We start from the raw sequence: 20,740 nt of genomic DNA on the forward strand, positions 1-20,740 counted from the left end.
TGTCTGATTTATTCATTACTAACAGTGATAATTAGCTAACTGTTTAATTACTGCTTCAAGGTGCCTGCCAGGTTGTCAGCTGCAGAACAGCTCCAAGCAGCCTCCCCACCAGCGAGGCAGGAGGGCTGGGTGGGATGGGCTCCAGGGGAGGAAGGGTCTGTGTTTGAGCTCTGTGGCTGCCTGGTGGTGACAGGGTCACTCTGACCCCCGGGACAGGAAAGAGCAGGGGTCCCCATGTGCCCCCCAACCCAGCCAGGAGCCAGAAGGGCTCTGCATGCTGGACTCCAACACCTCTCCCTGACAGAGGCAGTGGTAAGGCTGGCATGGGGCTTGGGGGTGATCTTGTGTGGCCACAGGACCCCTCTCTGCACCAGGGATCACACTTTTGGTTAACACAAAATAATTTGGCATCTTCACAGGCTTTTTCCCACCTGGGAGCTGCCCCAGGCTGAATTGCCTTTGTGGGCCTGTTGTGAAGGAGCCTGCCATGTCCTGTGGGGGTCCCAAAGCCAGCAAGAGCCACTGGGCCTGAGGTGAAACTTGTCCTCCTACTGAAATAAAATGGAATCCACTGCCTGCAAGTGTGGGGACACTTTGTGTGCCCGCACAAAGTGAAAGTGTATAAATGTCTCTGGGGATTGGAGTGGCAGTAGCCAGAGAATATCAGGATTATCCCAAACCCCAGCAAGGTGCAGTGGCCCCTGCCAGCCCTGGGGAGTGGTCTGGGGGTGGACACCTCTCTGAGACCCCCCAACAACAGGGGTGCCCTGCAGCAGGGTGTGCACATGGCCCCACCTCTGCCATGGGGTTTGTCACTGGTGACGTGACAAAGTGAGGCCTGGTTTTTTTCCCCTGTTTCAAAAACAAACAAAATAGGGAATTTGCTAACTTGTGGTCAGCTCAGAAAGGAGAAGCTCCCAACAAGGGAGTGCTGGGGACGGTGCCCACGAGAAGAGGCACCCACTGCTTGAGAGGATCCTTCAGTGGCATCGGCTCCACGCTGGGGACACCGCAGTCCCTGGGGACATGGGTCCTGCTCTCCTCCTGCTGATCGCAGCAGCTGGCTTCTGGCATGGTAAGTACCCTGACTCCCTAAGCCCCACGTCACTCCAGGGGAGTTTTGGGATGTGGGGAGGGTTTCCTGGGTGTCTGGTGTGAGTGCTCCATTCCTCCTCAGGTGAGGAGGGCTGATGGCCTTGGTGGGGATGGGGCTGTGCTGATGCTGGACTAACAGGCACACAGCTCCTGGAGGTGAAGGGTGAAGCTGGGCTCCCTCAGTCATGTGTCCCAAAAGGCTGCTGTGGGCTGGCATGGTCCCTGTTTCTGGAGGCTGCTGCTGTGGGCAGGTTCGAGGATCCTTGGCGTGGGTAGGCAGAATGTGTGGCACTGCAGGGAAGAGACACCAGTGCCAGGATTCAGAGCAGACTTGGCTGTAACAGCTTTCTGAAGGTCATCAGAGCTGGCTGCAATTAGAGAGGGAGGGCAGTGGTGGAAAGAGGGTGTGTTGCTTGTCTGTGTTGGCTGTGGAGCTTGGCTGCCCTGCCAAGGTCAGAGGAGAACGGAGAGGTGCACGTACCATAGGCAGAGCCTTGGCTGTGGGGAGATAAGAAAGGGAAACTTCCCACCCTTTGGGTCTGGACAGGGTTTAAGATGAAGGAATGGTTCAGCAGCAGCTGTGTCCTGAGGCTCTTTCCAAATAACACTTTGCTCAGATGGGGAAGAAGTTGGAGATGTTTGGTCTGTAGGTGAAGGAATTGGGAAAATCAGCTGCACTGGCACCTTCCAGAGCACCTCATGCCCAGCTGGAGTGTCTGAGATTGCTGGTTTCTGGTAGTGCTGGCATACACAGCAGGGCTGTAGAGCCAGGATGTGATGGAAACAGAGCTCAGCCAGCCAAGAAGGGACAGGTGAACACACCTGCTTTTTAAGACTGCAGAAATGGCCAAGAGGTGATAACCCACCAACCACAAAAAAGTGTCACAAAGCCTATTTTGAGATTTACAACCAAAGAAGTGGAAACCAGCGTTAGTACTCTTGCATTTTGAGGTGCTAGGTACCTCTCAGGTCCTGTGTGGCACTCACCTTAATACTCCTTTTGAGCATGCTTGGGGCCACAGTGAGATTGTGGTGTGAAGTCCTCCTTGGAAGGGGACAGCCTGTGGGGAAAGCATTTAACATGTGGTAGGCAGCAAATCCTTCTTGGGGCACTGCAGTGCTCATGATTTCAGCCCAGGAAATTTGCATCCCTCTCACTTCAAGTGATATTTACAGCATGTTAAGCAGAATTTTCTAGGTCTGCTGTGCTGGGTACTGGGTTGTGAAGGCTGCATGATTTTTAATTTCTTGTGGTTTTTTAGGATAATAGGGACTGTAGGCAGGTCTAATACAGATCTGTGAGAGATCATAACAACAGCTGTCAGGATCTCTCCAAAGGTTCCTTGAGCCATGGCCAGTGCAGATCACAGCCGTGCCATCTTCATGAGGCACTGTCTGCCGTGTCAGGCTGTAGGACACACATTTGAGTGAGTACCAGCACTGCAAAGTTGCACTGTGCCAAGGTTTTATAAAGTAATAGCCTCCAGTAGTAGTCAGAGCCTGACTTCCTTCTCTGACCTCTTGGATTGCAAGTGCATCTTCTGTGAGTACCCGGGGCTGATGTAATGTGATTGTTGTGACCTGGGCTCTTGCAGAGGGAGGGTAAGGGGCTCAGATCAAGCAGAGAAAATGTTTTAAACCTGATAATCTTGCATCTGTGTTCTTGACCACCTTGAGGTGTATCCCTGGGGGGTTTGTTTTCTTACTGTGGGTAATCTAAACCTCTGAGGTAGAAGCCCCAAGCAGAGCTGTCATGAGCACTTTTCTCCATCCCCAGTCCCCCAGATACTGTAGATGACTCTGGGGAAGGGGTCCTCAGAAATCAAACTTTTCCCTGCTATCACTGAGGGTGGGACAAAGGGAGCTCAGGTCTGGTATGGGCCAGGGCCAAACCTTAGTCTAGTTACTCCCCAGGACTAACTCAAGATCCTGGTGTCTGGCTTCTGTGGTAAGGATCCTGGGCACTGCTGTCATACCAGCCTTCACTTCTCCTTCAGCCCCAAATGCTCAGCAGAGGAAAGCAGTGTTTTGACTGGCACAGGAGAGGCAGGGACAGTCTACAGCTGTAAGGAGAGGCCATGGTTACACAACCCAAGTGTGGTAAAACCTCTGGCCAGCAGTTACTGGCAGTGCTGCGGAAGCTGCTGGAGAGCAGGAGACATCCTTGGGCTTCGTGCAAGATTGCACAGTGGTCAGCAGGGAGAGAGCCTCCCCCAGCAGCCCTGCTTCCCCATTCTGGAGAAGGACCCGCTGCTCTGACTCATCCCCCAGCACACATGAAGGAGTGGGTGCTTGGTGACCTTCACCTCGCCTTGTCCTGCACTGTCTCTGTCTGGTCTGTCCTCACTCCACCTGTGTGGTGCTCATATTGTTGATGTGAGTCTCTAGTGATAGCCTGAAGGCTTTTTCCTCACTGCTCTGGAAGGCACCTACCCAGAGCCCTTTCTGGCCACGGCATCTCAGTAGTACCTGCAAGCTGATGACAGCAAAGGTGCACAGTGAGATTACTCCCACTCATTTGGTTTTCTTTCCTTGTCCTCCTGCTGTGGTCAAACCAAGGACAAGTGACAATGTGGTCTTTCTCTGAACTTGTTTGAATACAGCTCTGAGTCAAAAGAGCTTGGTCCCCATGAAATGGTGCAAAAGCCCTGGATGTGGATGGAGAGCCAAACCAGAGAGTAAGTGAGGGAAAAGGATCCAGTGACAAAGAGTTAAAACAACAGGATTATCAAGCCCCACCAGAAAGCGCAGCTTAGCAAAAAGGGAGGAATGTTTTGCCTCAGATATGTGGAAAATGTAGCTTTGTAAATTGTTCTGGGATATGTTTTTCTCCACTCTGGGCTCCTCCTCTTTCCACAGAAAGATAAAAGTATAAAACAAAACAAAAGAAACAAACAAAAAACCCAGCCTGGGAGATAAAATGTCAAATATTCCATGCTCCAAAGATCCTTGTCTTCTCCTTCTCCCCAGAAGGCGAGTGACTTTGAGCTAGGCCTTGTCTGAGCTTCCCCATGGCAACTGTGCCATTGACACACACCAGCAAAGCTCTCCAGGGCCTTGAGTCTCATCTTCTCAACCCTTGGTTGCAGTGAGGGAGCCCTCAGCCCAAGATGGCACAAATGCTGCTCCTTGGGCTCTGAGGTGTGGGCTCTGGATGGCACAGCCCTGAGCACATCTTGTAGCCCAGGGCACACAGTTGTACCTTGGCCATCGCCTTCCTCCCCAGAAGAGCTGTGAGCAGGGGTGGATGAGGATGGGGGTGTTGCAGGGACAGTGTCCATGGCAGGAGGATCACAGTCTGCAGAGAAATGAACTGATAGGCTGCACAGCTCCCTTTCTGATTAGTACTATTTGAATGAGGGTGTGTGTCCCTTTAAGATGTGAGGTTGGGTTAGTGACGGGGAAGGAAAGCAGAAGTTGGAGAATAGCCCTGGATAGGGGCTGGAAGGGGGTGCAGAGCCCCCCAAGCACAGATAGCCATTTGCAATGTGTTTCCTGTCCTCCCTGAGGGACTGGCGTGGGGTGGCTCTACCACTTCTTCCCCAACCCTGTGGAACTGATTCATTTTGCACTTCCCCCCACCCTAAATTTAGGTGGTAACTCGAAGAACTCGCTGACAGGGCAGAATGGGGAAAAAATATTTCCCTCTGACACTAAGGCTGGAGTAGGACCCTGGTTCCCCTTTATTCAGCCAGCAGAGCAGGCATCTTCAAAGCAGAGATGCATCAGAACTCGGGCTGGTTGTGATGCCAGTGCCCACAGGACTGGTGTGTTGTCTAAACAACTGCAGCTATGGGCTTTCATCAGCTGTTTAGCTTTTCCATGCCCCAGTTTCCTCTCCCAGATAGGAATAGTAATAATGCTGTCTCATTTCATAGTGTTTTACTGGTGTCTGTGAGGAGAGCACAGTGTGTGACTCCATGATACACATGAGGCAGTTTCCTTCAAAATCCATTACATGGCAACAAAAAGCCAGTTTTCCACTTCCTAAAGGGTATGCACTGACCTGCAGGAGCCCTCCAGGTCTGTTCTAACTCATCTCAGCACCAGTGCAACAGAGAGCCCCATGCACCAAACTTGGTTTAAACTCCACCAAATGATGCTATGGGCTAACCCAGTTCATAGAGCAGCTCCAGCTCTGCCACAAAAGGAAAACTATTGTAAGAAGAGGCAAAAATCAGCAGGAACAATTGCCAAGCTGGCATTTGCTCTAATCAGCTCCAGATGATTGTTTTCCCTGTCCCAGTGCTCTAAATGTTCAAATGGCAGGGAAGAGGGAAATGTGGAGGGTGGTGTTTCTTCCCTGAAATTCATTCCTTGGAGTATTGAGCCATATGGATCTGGTGGGACAGGGAATGAGTGGAGTGATGTGAGCCAAAAAGCCAGTCTGAATCCCAAGCTCAGCCTTTTCCTGATGCTGAGCAGTGTGAACTTAGCAGTGTGAACTCCAGCAGAGAATCTTTGGGCATCATTTTTGCATTCTCACACTCTCTCTTTGCCTTGCAGGCTCAGCATCTCCAGTGATCAGCCCTGACCTCCCTGCTCTGGTCGTCAACACTGGTGATCCAGTCCTCTTGCACTGCTCAGGAGAGTCTGAAGTTGCATGGAACAGCAAAAAGAATACATTCAGTAACCACACCATCAGCACTCTCAGTATTCCCAAGGCCACTTACAGGAATACAGGCACCTATAGTTGTGGTTATGTCAACAGCAGTGACAAGGGCATTGCAGCCATCCACCTGTTTGTGCGAGGTAACCCTGCTTCTCTCTTCCCCCATCCACTGGCAGAACAGCCTCCTTCCAGGGAGCCCCTGCACAGGTCCTTTCTGCAGTGCTGTGCTCGTGTGTGTGCTTGGGGAGCACTGCAGCTCCTGGTGGAGCCACAACCATGTGAGTCCACATAGTTAAAGCCCATGGTTAAAGCACTGGGATAAAATACAGAGCTACATCTCATGCATATGTGGATCTCTCCTGGATCTCTCCCTCCTTCCCCTGTGGTTCCCTTCTTGAAAAAACAGGCATGTAAGGGTGTTCAGTGTTGTAATGAGCAGTGAGATTTGAAAATCAGAGAACTGTATTGCCAGTACCTCGATAAGGGAGAGAGTCACATGAATTACATCCTCACAATGTGACCTGAACCCCAAATATTCGTTTATCCCAGAAGAAGCTATGCTGTGGTAGCTCTACCACTTGACTTCACCCCTTCCCAGTACCAGTACCAGAAGTGCTGCCCTGAACAGGGACGCTGGAGGTCACATAAGTAAAACTAGCAGCCTGGTGAAAAGTTTAGTTAGAGGTATGCATACTTTTCAGCCTCTCTTATCCATAGACATCTGTGAGCTGCTTGCTGTGATCCCCTCAAATGCCTTAACTGGAGCTGGGTTTGTCATGTGAGTGTTTGGAGGCTGAGTCAGGCAGGCGCTGAGCAGGGCTGCCCCAGCATCGAACTCCCACTGGGGAGCAATGCTGGAGACTTGCCTTGGCTGGAATGTGTTTCTCTGCTTCAGAGCATTTTGTGACCCCTCTCCTCCGCAGATCCCGATAACGTGTGGTACTGCCCCTATTTCCGGATCCGGGGAATTGAAGGGGGGAATGTTGATTTCCCCTGTCTCATCACGGCCCCCGAGTACGGATCCAATGTGACTCTGGTAATGGATGACTCCTCTCCTCTGCCACCTGGAACCAGCTACTCCTTCAGTGCTGAGAAAGGAGTAAGACTGTACAATGTGCAAAGCAAGCATAAAGGTTTTTACCGATGCCAAGCACATATAAATGGAAAAATAATGAATTCATCAAGAATAAAACTGGTTATGGAAGAAGGTAAAGAACTGGGGTTGTTGCTGTCCTAAGGGCCACAAATAGCTAAGCTGGCCACAGTAGATAAGGAAAAGCTCCTTTCCAGTGTCAGGAAAGACCTTCTGAATCTGCAGTTTCTAAAGGTTATTTAATGGAGGGCAAATTCCATCAGCCTCTGGCAAACTGCTTCCTTCAGATGGGTTTCCATGGGTCCAGCAGTCTTCAAATCTTTGCAGGCACAGACCAGAGAAAAGTGTCCACCAATCTCTGCAATGTTCTGCAAGCCCTTGGGCTCCAGTGCTCTGTCCCCATGGCAAAAGCTTCTCCTTCCCTTTCAACCCCCAGTCCTGACTGCTGTGTCCTCCCCACAGACATGTGCTCAACAGGGAGTGGTGATCACTAGGGAAGGGGAAGGTGGGGGTTAAAGAGGCTAAAAAAGATGGAAAGGAGGAGGTAGAATCATAGAATAGAGTTCAGGTGAGAAGAGACCTTGAAAATCATCTAGTTCCAAGCTCACTGCCACAGGCAGGGATGCTACCTGCTAGATCAGGCTGTTCAGGCCCCAGCTAACTTGGCCTTGAACATTTCAGGATGGGGCATCCACAACTTCTCTGGGCAACCTGTGCCAGTGCCTCACCACCCAAGGTAGCCAGGTCCTGGGGAGTCTCCAAAGCACAGGGAATCACTGGACAAGCTGACAAAGCTGGATCTTTCCCTGCTTGCCTTTGTGCAGCACTGGAGAAAGCGGTGTCAGTGATGATGGACCCTGCGGACCATGTGCGCATCGTGGGCGAACCTTTCCAAGTCACCTGCAGAGTGATTGCTCCTTCCCACAAGTATGACATCAGATGGGTGACAGCAGCACAGACAGTAAGTTGGGGTGTGGGGCTTTCCTGGAACCTGGGGACACAGGGTGGTAAGAACTGCCCAGACCCACAGCAAAGCCTTGTACTACCCAACCAAAGCAGCAATTCAAGCTGTAGAAATTTGAATATCCTTTCTTTGGGATGACACAGGATTAAGAAACACCTGCCTATTGTCAGAATCTTGCTGTAAGAGAGGGGAGTGTGTTGTTTCAGCTGAGTTTATTGGACAGGAGCCACAGTACCTATTAAAGCAACATTTCTCCACCCAGCCCTGCCAGGGCTTATAAAGCAGCAAACATTTTCAGGACAGAGTTCTCCAGAGAAAAGCTATGTGTGAAGAAAAGGAATACAGTTTAAAATCTCTGTGATACTGACTTCTAACTGCTAGATTAGGTTAGATGAGGTTTACTAGAAGTCCTTATTATAACTGATGCCTTTATTAAGGAGATGAAACAACACACAAGGTATGTTTGGATCACACAGTATAAGGCCAAGTTGCAGTCAGAAGGCTGACAATAGCTATAATCTAACTGCTGTGGAATATCTGCCCTGGATCCTTGGGTTTGTTGTGGCTCTGGGTCTCCACACAGGTTGCTCTCAGTGGTGAGCTCTCTAGCCCACAGCAGGTGAGGTGTGTTTGCTTTGCCCTTCCAATGTGTGCTGTTCCCTCTCTGCCTGACAGGTCACGAGAACTAAAAGGACTGACTTTGAAAATGGTAACTACTTCATCAATGACTCCCTGTCCATTGCAGCTGTGACCATGGAAGACAGTGGGAAGTACATCTGTATAGCTAACAATTCAGTAGGATTCAGGAATGCCTCAACAGTGCTCCAGGTAGTAGGTGAGTACTTCCCCAAAAGGCTGGTAGGGCTGAATCATGCATAGCCTTGAGCATTTGATGCTTCTGGCTCCATTATCTTCCTAAATTTGTTGTTGAGAACATAATTCTCACTTGTGCCTGAGGACTTACATGAGAGCTATGGAGCTGCTAGGAAAGGAACTGGTGTTCCCTTTGTATCTTGAGGGGCCAGAGGATATGTTTTGGGCTCTGGATTAAAAATTGGAGTGCTCTTCTCAGTCTCTGTGCCTTTATAAACAGCTTTGAGACAATAAAAAGGGAATGGGGCAAGGTTGTACTGGAAGATCAGGAAAGGCTGGTCAGAAGGAAGGGTGAGCCACATGAGCAGAGTGTGGATCTTTGTCTCTTCCAGTCACAGATCCACACAAGGGGATTCAGGCCTATTACACACTTGTTTGTATCTCAAGATGGAAAATTCATCCTCACAGCTCACAGGTTGATGATCCAAAGCTGCTGCATACCACAGCTCAGAAAGAAGGCTCAGTCTGAGTTATTTCCTAGTGAGAGGCCAGGATTTTAGCTAAAGGGCCTGTCTTTTATAGTCAGTTAGGAGATACTGTTTTTAGCCTCATCACTTCTTAGGATACAGCATGTAAAACTTCTTTCCCCATAAGGCTTCACTAAGATTTTCTAGCTCTCCTCAGGCAGTGTAATCCAAGGTGCCATGACAAAGAATCAATTTAGAAGTACTCCTTTGGCAACATACCTATGTAATGTTTCATTCCCTCCTGCAGTCTCCCAGCTGAGGCTGCTCTTTCCAATAATGATCCATTTATGGAGCTGCTATAAGGTTATTCCAGGTCTCTGGACAATGCCTGCTGATGGTCATGCTCTCCTCCACCCTGCAGAGAGAGGTTACGTGCACCTGATCCCAGGGCAAGCCACCAGCCAGGAGGTTGCTCTGGGAGAGAATGTGAAGCTGCACGTCCACATTAAGGCTTACCCAAAACTTCTCCAGTGGGCCTGGGAACACACAAATCCTTTAAAGAACTCTAAAACCACCATATTCAAGGACCAAATGATCTCTGGAAACAACTGGTACGTGCTCTTTGTCTTCTATACTGGCTATGGCATGTTTCCAAGAGAGCTTTCCTTGAGACAGGCGGGCCCCATTCTACAGAAAACTTTCTGGTTTTAAAGAGGGAAACTGTTCTGCATTTCTGTTTTCTCTTTCCAGTATTATTAGCAAACCACAGAATGATCAGATCAAGGAGGACACCACCCTTCTCTAAATTGGCAGTCTTCTTTTTAGAAAGCCTTGTGGAAGTCACTATCACGTTTGTGATCTGCTTGATCAATTCTGCACTCTCCTTGCCAGGAGAAATTGCAGGAGTGGATGAATTGTGCAAAAACCTTAATTCCCTTACTGGTCCTTGGACCCATCCCCTGCTCTGAGGTTGAAAGGGTGTGCACTGAGAGGCACTGAGAGCCCCATGTCAAAAGAAGTCACAAACATTACGTGAATATGATCCAACAGAGGGTATGGGTCTGCTCTTCCAAAGCCTACAGCCAACTGAGACCAAGAGGAGACTGAAAGAAAATCATCCATTTGTTGGGGTTTTGGGCAATTCCCCTTTCATTTTCTTAGGGGGAAAAAAACAACAAAACAATCCACAAGAGGAACTGTGCCACTTGGCAAAAATTAGGGCTTTGGGGTGAACTCTTTCTTGCACTGAGGGCAGAGAAATGGGCTGGGCGCAGAGGGGAGTGGGCATTAGCGAGCACAGCTTCATGGAAAAACCCATTCTGCCAAAGGCAGGAGGACCAGCATCCCCTGACCCTTGAAAGGCCATGACTTAGATGTTAAATTATTTCTGAGCCTTCACCCACCTGTAGCCTTTCAGAAGTGCTGAAGTGCACTTGGTGGCAAAAGGTATTTCCTCTAAGGAAGATCAGTCCCTCCCCACTTCTCCTGAAGAAGCAAACAGCAGGTTCCCTGATGGGCTGGGATTAGTGCTGGGAGTGTTCAGTGCTCCAGAGCACAGGAACCAGCAGCATCTCACTGAGCAAGGCCTGTGTGCTCTTCACAGTGTTTCTCTGTGAGCAGGTACAACAACACGCTCCCCCTGGACCGCCTCAAGGAAGGAGAGGGAGGGTTCTACACATTTTATGCCCTCAACAATGCGACCAATGAATCAGTTACCTTCAGTATCTCTCTGAAATGTAAGTGCCTCGCCATCCTTTCACCCTGCTTGCCCCTGGGACTGCTTCTCAGTTGGAAAAAAGGTTGGTTGGGGTGCCAAGCTGCTTCCAGCTCAGCAGCCACAGGACACACAGCCCCAGCCCAAACGTGCCTGTGTGTAGCACAGGGGTTCCTTCTGGTTTATTGTTGCACACATGGAAAGGAAACAGAGCATGGGGGATGTGCTGTTCCTCTGATCACAGCATTCACTTTTTATGTGACTTCCCCAACAGCTTCTCCAAGGGTCTGCAAAATCAAGGTGCCAGCCGATGACCCCAGCACCCTTCAGTGCGTGGCCATCGGGTACCCAGCCCCACGCATCGAGTGGTACCAGTGCCCCGTTCACTCAGACAGGTAAGAGCTGCCCAGGGGATGGAGCAGCTCCAGGCTGTGCCCCTGCCATGCTGGTAAGAGCTGCCCAGGGGATGGAGCAGCTCCAGGCTGTGCCCCTGCCATGCTGGCATTCAGCACCACGTGGGCTCCTGGGCAGGCAATACAGCAGAGCCTGTCCAGTAACAGCAACAAGGAACTTGCTCTGGTGGAAAAAGAGGTTCTTGGGGTGTGCCTGAGAAGAGGGGGAACTCTTTATTCCTAAAGTCCTGGGCTTGAAGAGATTTCCCACCTGTGATTTATGTTCTCCCCGTGTTTTTCCAAGGAGCAGATAGATCCCTTGGAGAAGTGCCCTGGTGTATGTTACTGCAGAGGTACATCCTGGCTGGCCCAGTCATCTTTTTGGGACTTCCATAGGTCTGAGGTTCTGCAGAGCATGGGTTTACTGAGCTACAGAGTCATGGGAAGCAACTGCAGCTGCCTGGACAGGGCTGTTGTGTCTCAGGACCAGCCACACTGAAGGGAATGATGGCAGAAGACATAAAGTGTTAATTATGTGCTGAGCCACATAAAGGCAGTCATGGCTCTGTCTATACAGGGCTGTGGTGTTCAGAGAGAGGTCTTTAACTCAGCATAGAATTACACATCTCACAGAGCTGCAACCTAATTCCCACTGTCTTCTCTCTAGTCTGACAGCTCTGCTGTGAGCTGCTGTGCTGCAGAGGAGCACTCACTGTCTCCTCTTGCCATCCCCACAGGTACAGTGAGGACTACAGATTGATACAGAATGACTCCAGACCCCAGGTGGTGAATGTATTGCCCTTCCAAGAGGTGGAGGTGGAGAGCATCATCCTCTTCCAGGAGCTGGGTGACAATTTCACCTTCTGCTGCGTGGCCATTAACGGAGAAGGGAACGCCTCTGATATGTTTCACTCACTCACCATCACCAGTAAGATACAAACCATCAGTTTGGAAGAGTGGGGGAGAATCTGGGGGCTTTGAAATTACATTCTTTATGCATATCCCCACTGTCTTGCAAGTGAGCTGGAACAGATTCCATAAGCCTTTTATCCTCACAGGTGTGAGGCTTTGGCATTTGCCAGTCCTAAGAGCCATGTGGGAATTTCTGGCTGGGTTATAGCCTGGAGCCAAAGGCTGAGCCACACCATGAGCATCTTAAAACTGCAGGACTCATCTCCAGGGCATGGTGCATGCAGCAGTTTCTCAGCCCATGAAAATACAGGGGCTGCATCTTTTGGTGGGGCTGTTCTTGCTGAACAGATCTTGGTCCCCAGTTAGTCTGACCTGCACCTGGTGATGTTTGGGTGGAAATAGAGGGGCATGAGGAGAACCATTGCAGCCTAGAGGTTGGCATGCAGACCTTCCCTCAGCTCCCAGCAGCTCCCAAAAGGGTGTACTGAGGGCAGTGCTGGGCTGTGTGGCATACAGAGGAAGCCAAAGTGAATATCTGGATATTCAACTGGATATCCATATCTGGATATGAAGTGATTTCTGGATATTCATGGATAATCCCAGAGCTGGGATTGAAATAAGAGTGTTCACTCATCCTGGTTTTTTTTCCTTTTCCAGGGAGTGTCATGGCCCTTCCAAACAAGCTCTTCAGCCCTGTTCTCTCCTCCTGCATAGGCGCATTGGTGCTGCTGCTCCTCCTACTCCTCTTCCTGCTCTACAAGTACAACCAGGTCAGATTCCCTGCTGCAGGGCAAAGCTCATGCACCCAGCCTGGTGTGTTAATACCTCCCTGCCCTGGTCCTGAGCCCAGAGGTCAGTGTGGTTATTGTTTGGTGTCAGACAAAAGTGCTCACTCTGTGCTGTCAGTTGCAGCTGGTTTTGCTCTGAGGTCTCCACAAATCCATGGACTGAATTAAGGGAGAAAAGAAAAAACAGTGCTTTGCAGTTTGCATTTACTTTTTATTTGACTTTATTAAAAAAAACCTGCTTTTATGGAGAAACAGGATGATGTTAGAAGTTGTTTCCAGGAAGACTTGGTCACTATTTTTATATAAGAACTTGCCCCATTTTCTCTGCAAGGCTCATTTCCAGAATCTGGATTCCTTCTCTGTTTTTCCACAAATGGAACCAATCAGTAGCCACCTCTGCTTCATCAGTGGGTGAAAATCTCCTGGTTTTCATCTCTCCCTTTTGGCAGCCTTCCTTTGACAGCCTATCAGGGCTGAAGATTTTGCAGCAAAGTGCTGGTTGTCAGAAGATACATCAGAGCCCTCTCTCAGACAAGCACCTACAGCTTAGCAGGCAGAGCTGCCTTTGGACAGTGGTCCAGAGGCAGATGGATCAATGTGTAAGCACAGATATAAAATTAATAGCTTTTTGGAAGGGCTTGCAAGCCCAAGAGAAGCAGGACACGTCTATAAATAACATGGTTACCTATCTCAGACAAGTAAGTACCAGCTTTCTCTGCTCAAGGACTCCAGCACTGCTTCTCTGCCTTGCCTGGTTACTTCTGCCATGGCATTCTTGGAAAGGAGAAATTCTTACTTCTCTTTCTCCTTTTTTATTTTACCCCTGTAAGGGAAGTGGGGCTGGGCCAGCTCCAGTGTTCTGCTGTGCTCAGCAACCAGGGCTCCAAGGAAGGAGACACAGTGGGGACACCTCCCTCCAGCTCCAGCTGGGCACTGTCAGCCACTGCTCTGGTGGGACAAGCTGGATCTCCCAGCTCTGCCATCCCAAATGATGGCAACAGGCTGCTTCCAGAGGCACGAGAGCCCCCCTCAGTCATAGGTGATGACCTGGGGGGACTTCATAACTGCAAAGAGTCCAGGCTGTCCAGCAAAAGCCTCTCACTCAGTCCTGATTCAAAAGATATTTGATGGGCTGAAATCTGCACCTTCCCTCTGCACCTGCAGAGTGAGCTTGAGCCCCAGCTGGGGCTGGGAAACCCTCCCAGCTTGGGAAACAGTGAGTAACTGGAGTCTCTTCCTTACAGAAACCCAAGTACCAGGTGCGGTGGAAGATCATTGAGGCCTGTGAAGGCAATAATTACATCTTTATCGATCCCACTCAGCTGCCATACAATGAAAAATGGGAGTTTCCAAGGAACAACCTCCAGTTTGGTAAGAAGCCTTCCCTTCTGCTTGCCTGCTGGCGTGAAGCTCATCAGAGAGCAGAAATGCTTCCAGAGTCAGAGCCAAAGCTCTGGGTGATATCCAAACTGCATCCAGACATTCCAGCAGCATCCTTAACCAGGCCTGGTTGCTCTCCTCCACACAAGGTGGCAAGTGGTAGGGTGTAACCTTCCCTCCCTCCTCCTTTGCTCCAAGGAAGGCTGCAGGGGTCATGTCCCTTCTCTTGCATGTGGGGTCATTCCTGAGGGACAGACTTGGTGAGGCAAAGTTTGGAGATAGGCCCTTTCACACCATCTTTGCTCACAGCAGAGTTCCCCACAGCTCTTTGCCAGCTCCTGACTAAGGGATGTGTCATCTTGTGTGAGCCCAGCAGGAATCCCCATCCACCAGACATCCTCCTCAAGGTTGTGTGCAGGACAGCTGATCAATCTTTCTCTATAAAATGTCTAAAAAGTACATTTTTCTTCTCTCTGCAGGAAAAACTCTTGGAGCAGGAGCCTTTGGAAAAGTGGTAGAAGCCACAGCTTTTGGGCTGGGCAAAGAAGATTCAGTGCTTAAAGTGGCTGTGAAGATGCTAAAGGGTGAGCACAGAGGAACTTGCAATGGCTAAAATCCTCCGAGCTCCTCTGGGCAGGATGTAGTGTGTGTTCACCACATGCTGGTGCTCACAGGTTGCAACAGCTCCTTTTTAAAGCTGTTTCTGTGCCAAGTACCAGATGCTGGAATCACACTCTTGCCTTTTTTGTGGACAGAGGAACAGTTAGAGACACAGTTTTCACTCTAAGTGTGTCTCCTCCTTTTGTTCCATAACACTGTCAACAGCTTTTTCTCTCCTCTCCCTTAATCCACCCCCCTTGTCCCTCCCTCACTCCTTCACACAGTCCTTCTCTCACCTCACAGCATCAGCAGACACGGATGAGCAGGAGGCTCTCATGTCTGAGCTGAAGATCCTGAGCCACCTGGGACACCATGAGAACATTGTTAACCTGCTGGGGGCATGTACCTGTGGAGGTAGGACCCCCCAGCCCTGCTGCCCCCACAGACCCCTGACAGGACCCCTGAGTGTGAGCTGATGAGCTGTGTGGATTCTGCTGCCCTCCCAGGGAAAGCAAACCTCAGGACAGGTCACAATAACACCATCCCTTAATGAACCCTTTCTGCTGCTCTCCCAGGCCCAATCCTTGTCATCACTGAGTACTGTCGCTATGGAGATCTGCTGAATTTCCTGAGGAAGAAGGCTGAATCCATAATTATCCAGGATTCTGCCCTGGACACCTCTTTAGACAGTGCTGCTGATTACAAAAACATTGAGCTAGAGAAAAAATACGTCCGCAGGTAGGAGCAGAGCTTGGGTGGCTGCAGGGCTGAGCAATGCAGGGCCTGGGTACTCACTGGGAGAAGTGTGAAGAGCACTGTGCTGGGGAGAGATCAAAGTCAAAGGTCTGGGGACTGGCAGGATACCAGGACGTAAAACCCACTGGGTTTGCATGTGTTTAGACCTGGTGATAGTTCCGAGTTTTTCAAAGGCTTTGACAGCAGTCACTGAATATCCCACAATAAATCCAGGTTTCAGCTCTGTCTGTCCTTCCACAGTTCAGAAACAAAACTTTCTGGTTTCCTGCACTATTGGGCACATGGGTTTGGTAGGATGAAGCTCACTGCTCCCCATCAGCCAAGAGCTTAAAAAGAGGGAACAGTTCTTGGAGCCCAATAACACAGAGGGCCCAGGTCCCCTTTCTGAATCAGCTTCAAGTTTGCCTTTGCCCTTAAGTCACCTTCTGCAGGCTTGTTTCTCCTCTTGGAGGGTGAAAGGTACTGCTGGAGGGTTCTAACAGCCTGCCCCCCCCCCTCTTTTGCTTCTTACTCAGTGACAGTGGCTTTTCAAGCCAGGGTTTGGAAACATATGTTGAAATGAGGCCTGTGTCGTCATCATCATCTTCAGCAGCGTCAGATTCTGCGCAACTCAGGGGTGAGTCAAAGGCTCATTTCTGTGACTTCATGACTTCTTTCTTTTGGCCATCCTGTCTGGTTTAGCTCTGGGAACCACAACATGCCACAGTTTGTGTTACTTGCCAGCTTTGCAGCAAATCTAAATTTCTGCTTTGAATTTCAGGGAGAAGCTCAGAGGAAGAAGGTGAAGCCAGGGAGGATCTCCGTCCCCTCAATCTTGCTGACCTGCTACAGTTCTCCAGCCAGGTGGCCCAGGGCATGGCATTCCTCGCATCAAAGAACGTGAGTGCCAAGAGGACCACTGCCCCCTGCACACCAGGTGGGAAACACCAGTCCAGCCAAGCAGGAGCCACTCATCCTGGCTGCAGAAGGCTTGGAGGTCTTTGGATGGGGTAGCCAAGCTCAAGAAAGCTGCTGCTGCTGGTGGAAATGGATCTCTCTGCTCTGTCTGTTGGGTTCAGACAGGCTGGGCCCCGGTGTCTGGTGTTTCCCCCAGAGCCTTTGTCTCCCATGGCCATCATGGGAGGGCAGAGTTACAGGGGGAACCTGGGCCTGTGCATCATGCTGGTCTCAACATTTTCTCTCCTGTTTTGACAAGAGGTCAAGAACTTTCTCGTGAATCTTTCTTGTTTTGGCAGTGTCCCTGCTACCCCAGGGACAAGGAACTGAAAGTGGCTGTTGAGCTGACTGCCAGAGCTGGCTCAGAGTGTCAGAGTCACCCTGTGACTGTTTCAGAGATGAGGACACAGTGTCAACAGCCTCCAGTTCTGAGCCTCCCCCTATGGAGAAGATGACAGCCCCTTAAGTGATTAAAGAACAGAGGATGAAATGCCACGGTGTCTTAACATTGCAGATGAAGTGCTTGAAAGAGAGCTACAGACATGTAATTTGTATATGACATGGTGCCTCAGACAGCTCTTCAAGCAGTACATGTTTCCCTTGCCCCTACAAGAGTTGTTTTGGTGGCAGCCCTAGGCTGTAGGGAATTGTTTGGGACTGTTGGGGGCCAGTGGCTGGGTCTCAGTTGTGGTCTCTTCTCCCCAGTGCATCCACCGTGACTTAGCAGCCAGGAACGTGCTCATATCAGACGGACGGGTAGCCAAGATCTGTGACTTTGGCCTGGCCCGAGACATCATGAATGATTCCAATTATGTTGTGAAAGGCAATGTAAGTAACAAAAATGGGCACAGGAGAAAGCACAAGGGATGGGGGGGCTGGAGCATGAAGCATAGACAGGGTGTAGCATAAGCTGCCAGTTTGTCCCAGTCTGCAGGACTCTCTGCTCTTCCAGGCCCGCCTGCCCGTGAAATGGATGGCCCCAGAGAGCATCTTTGACTGCATTTACACAGTGCAGAGTGATGTGTGGTCTTACGGCATCCTGCTCTGGGAGATCTTCTCCCTCGGTAAGAAAGAAGCGAGCTTGCAAACATCTTTTGTTTTCTGTGGCTCACTACTGCCCAATGTATCTGCAGAAAAATTTCCAAGAAAGGAGGAAGGTTGACAAAAATCTAGGTTTATCAGGGCTATAAAATGCTGCGTTATGTTTCCAGAGGGACCATTCCAAACAAAAAATCCTAGATCATTTTCTCTAGCTCAGAGCTCCCTGGGTAGTGCTGGCTCAGGCAATGCTCCAGGCTGCCTATTCCCACCCCTAAAGGCTGCAGTGTTGAACTCTGGTCTGAGAGCCACCTCTGCTCCTTTTCCTGTCACAGGGAAGAGCCCCTATCCTGGCATGGTGGTGAACAGCAAGTTCTACAGCATGGTGAAGCAGGGATACCAGATGGCGAGACCTGACTTTGCTCCCTTGGAAATGTGAGTGGATGCACTGAGATTGACACAGCAACAACAGGGGGGCTGCAGCTGCCTCATGGCAACATGACAGGGACATGGCACAGGGACCTTGTCCACAGGTCTGCCTGCTGCTCCCAGGTGTCTGCCTTGACGTTAAGGATGGATCCTACCAGGCTGCTCCTTGCTCCTGTAGGAAAACAAGGCCTGGGACAGCCTATCCAGCATCTCCTGTTTAGGGACAGGAGGACGAGAACATTCATATTACATGTCTACAGTCCTGAACTTGGTGGGGTTTTCTTCTTTTTTTAGTTAACTTCTTTTGGCTCTATGATTATGAGAAGACAAGCCTGAGTAGGCTACAGGAGGGTAATGAGTGTAAATCTGAAGTCTTGGTGGCATAAATCTTGCTGATTAGTTTGCTCCATCCACTCCAGTGCTCACCATTCCTTGGAGCACTGCACTCACCATGGGTTTTTTGGAAGACAAGGGACTGCTCAGTACTGTGTCCCTGACATACAGAGTGCTGCAGGGAAGAGCCTGGGGTTGCAGACCCTCCAGCAGCACCATGCAACCTCCCTGTCCCTGTCTGGCCCTGCAGGTACAGCATCATGCAGGCGTGCTGGAGCCTGGAGCCCACACGGAGACCCACCTTCGACCAGATTGGCTGCTTCATCCAGAAAGAGCTGGAGGTGCATAAGGAGCAGGTGAAGACCTCTGGAGAGGAGAAGGGGCAGGATGTCTTTCTCCCTACATGAACACATTTTCTGTGATCTCCCTTAGCATTAGTTGATGGGAGCAGTGTAGTGGTGGTGGGAAGTACAGAGGCATCCAGCTGAAGGCCTGTCACCCCCCACCATGGCCAAGGAGAGCTGGACAAGGAAGCACAGCTTCTTAGCAGAAATCTCTCTGTGCCAGGCAGTCACACACTACCAGGACAGCACCCAGCCCCATTTTCCTAGAATGCTGTGCATTCTCTCAGGACTAGCTGTCCATAAAAGCACAGGCCCATGCCTGCCCTGCTGGTTTGTCAAGCCCTGTGGGCACAGCAAAGGGTGGTAATGTGGAGTGAGCACATCCCCAGCTGGTCACCTGCACAGAAACAGGTGTCATACACAATCAAAGGGACCAAAACACACTCAAGATGCTGTGTTTCTTACTTTTCTTTCAAGGACTACACCAACCTCCCCTCCAATGCTGAGGAAGACAGTGGCTGTGATACCTCTGGCTGCTGTGAGGAGTCCTGCGAGCAAGAGGAGAGCGGGCAGCCCCTTCTCAAGGGCAACAACTACCAGTTCTGTTAGGTGGCACCTTCACCCTGGGGCTGATCCTTGTCCTGGCTCCACAGAGCTCACCCTAGGACAGACACCTTCTGCTTTGGCCTTCTCTGTGCTTTCTGAAGTGTGAGTGTTACGGACTCTCACCAAAAGGAGAGCGAAGGAGTCACCTTGGGGTCCCTGAAGTCTTATCTCACACATAGCACAGAGATGTTAGGATGGGAACAGGCTCCATCTCTACAAGGTACACAGAGGTCCCCAGCACCTGCCTCCCCATGCCCCAGAGAAGGCTGTGGGAGTTTGGGTTTTGTAGTTTTTAAAAAAATACTAGTCACAGCCAAGTAAGACATTTCCAAGTGTCACTTGCATTACTGAACCCTTGTGTTTTATAAGCACATCTTGAAAAATGTCTTGGCACTGGAACTGCTCCATACAGTCTCTAGCTGGTTCTGCTCTCTTCCCTTTGTCAGTCTGACCGTGGATGGTGCAATGTCTTTAGATATAGGTAAAGCTTCTACATAGCATTAAATATGCACTAACCCCTGCACTTCCTCGTGCAATCCACCTCTCTGCAGCTGATGCTTCTGCAGGGAGTGTTTGGGTGAAGTGAGCCACAGAGCCAACCCCAGGGTTACGTGAACTTGTGCCTCACTAACCGGACAGAGGGACAGTTCTTTCTCAGGTAAAACACAGCAGAAAAGAGTGATCTTCCACGAGGGCACTGACCACAACCCCAATCCAGGAAAGAATGGCAGCTTAAAGAGGTCTAGAAATGATCAACTTTACACATATCCTACAGAGCTTCTGAGCACGTAGCAATCACTGCCTTTGTCACTATTACAGACTTGTACTAAATTTCCTAAATGTACTTTTACTAGTACAACTGAGGTGATTTTTTTTCATAAGCTAGGGCCTAATGCCCTTCAACCTATTTCTCAGCTAGCTCTTGCTCAGGGTTACTACTGCCCCAGCCACCCAGCCCTGTGTACCTACCTGAAGAAGCTAAGGAACCTTCTCAGCTTCACCTGACTTGATGGGTAAAGGATCTCTATTCCAGGTACAGGCAAACTGCAACCGACAGGGCTCAGGCAAACTACAACTGCACGTGGTCTTTGCCACACTGAGCAATTTCATTGTGGGACATTTCTGATTCTATTAAATCTGGTTTTATGCTAACACCAAGTGATTCATTCCTCCTTACTAAATGAAAAGCTATTGTAACTCTGTCAGCATTATAAAAAATAAAATAAGATGTTTAACAAAATGAGTCTCTTTAGGGCTCTAAGGACTGTTCTCAGAGAGGAACAACTCAGAGCATGGGTGATGCACTGGCCTACCCACTCACCCTGCAACTCTGTTCCTCAGTACCAGTTCTCAAAACTACTCATTCTTGTGTAACACAAAAACTTATTAAAAGCAGGATTTTAAAGCTCTGGAGTAGTTCCTGTGTATGGATATAACAGAATGTAATTTCAGCTGTGATGATGGGACA

At 49.9% G+C, this 20,740-nt stretch overlaps 1 protein-coding gene across 1 annotated transcript; it reads left to right on the forward strand.

Moving 5' to 3' along the window:
• Nucleotides 1–877: 877 nt before the first annotated feature.
• On the forward strand, nt 878–20,681 carry CSF1R (colony stimulating factor 1 receptor). The gene is made up of 21 exons (XM_015641901.3): nt 878–1,075; nt 5,602–5,847; nt 6,631–6,915; nt 7,625–7,761; nt 8,440–8,599; nt 9,466–9,655; nt 10,665–10,780; nt 11,033–11,153; nt 11,888–12,078; nt 12,720–12,832; nt 14,095–14,221; nt 14,710–14,814; nt 15,134–15,244; nt 15,406–15,568; nt 16,102–16,202; nt 16,347–16,465; nt 17,228–17,350; nt 17,475–17,586; nt 17,896–17,995; nt 18,573–18,678; nt 19,144–20,681. The coding sequence occupies exons 1-21, from the start codon at nt 1,027–1,029 to the stop codon at nt 19,273–19,275; spliced, it is 2,907 nt and encodes a 968-aa protein (XP_015497387.1). The 5' UTR covers nt 878–1,026; the 3' UTR covers nt 19,276–20,681.
• Nucleotides 20,682–20,740: the final 59 nt, after the last annotated feature.

This window comes from Parus major, chromosome 13, assembly GCF_001522545.3.
Source record: "Parus major isolate Abel chromosome 13, Parus_major1.1, whole genome shotgun sequence".
NCBI classification, from domain to species: domain Eukaryota; kingdom Metazoa; phylum Chordata; class Aves; order Passeriformes; family Paridae; genus Parus; species Parus major.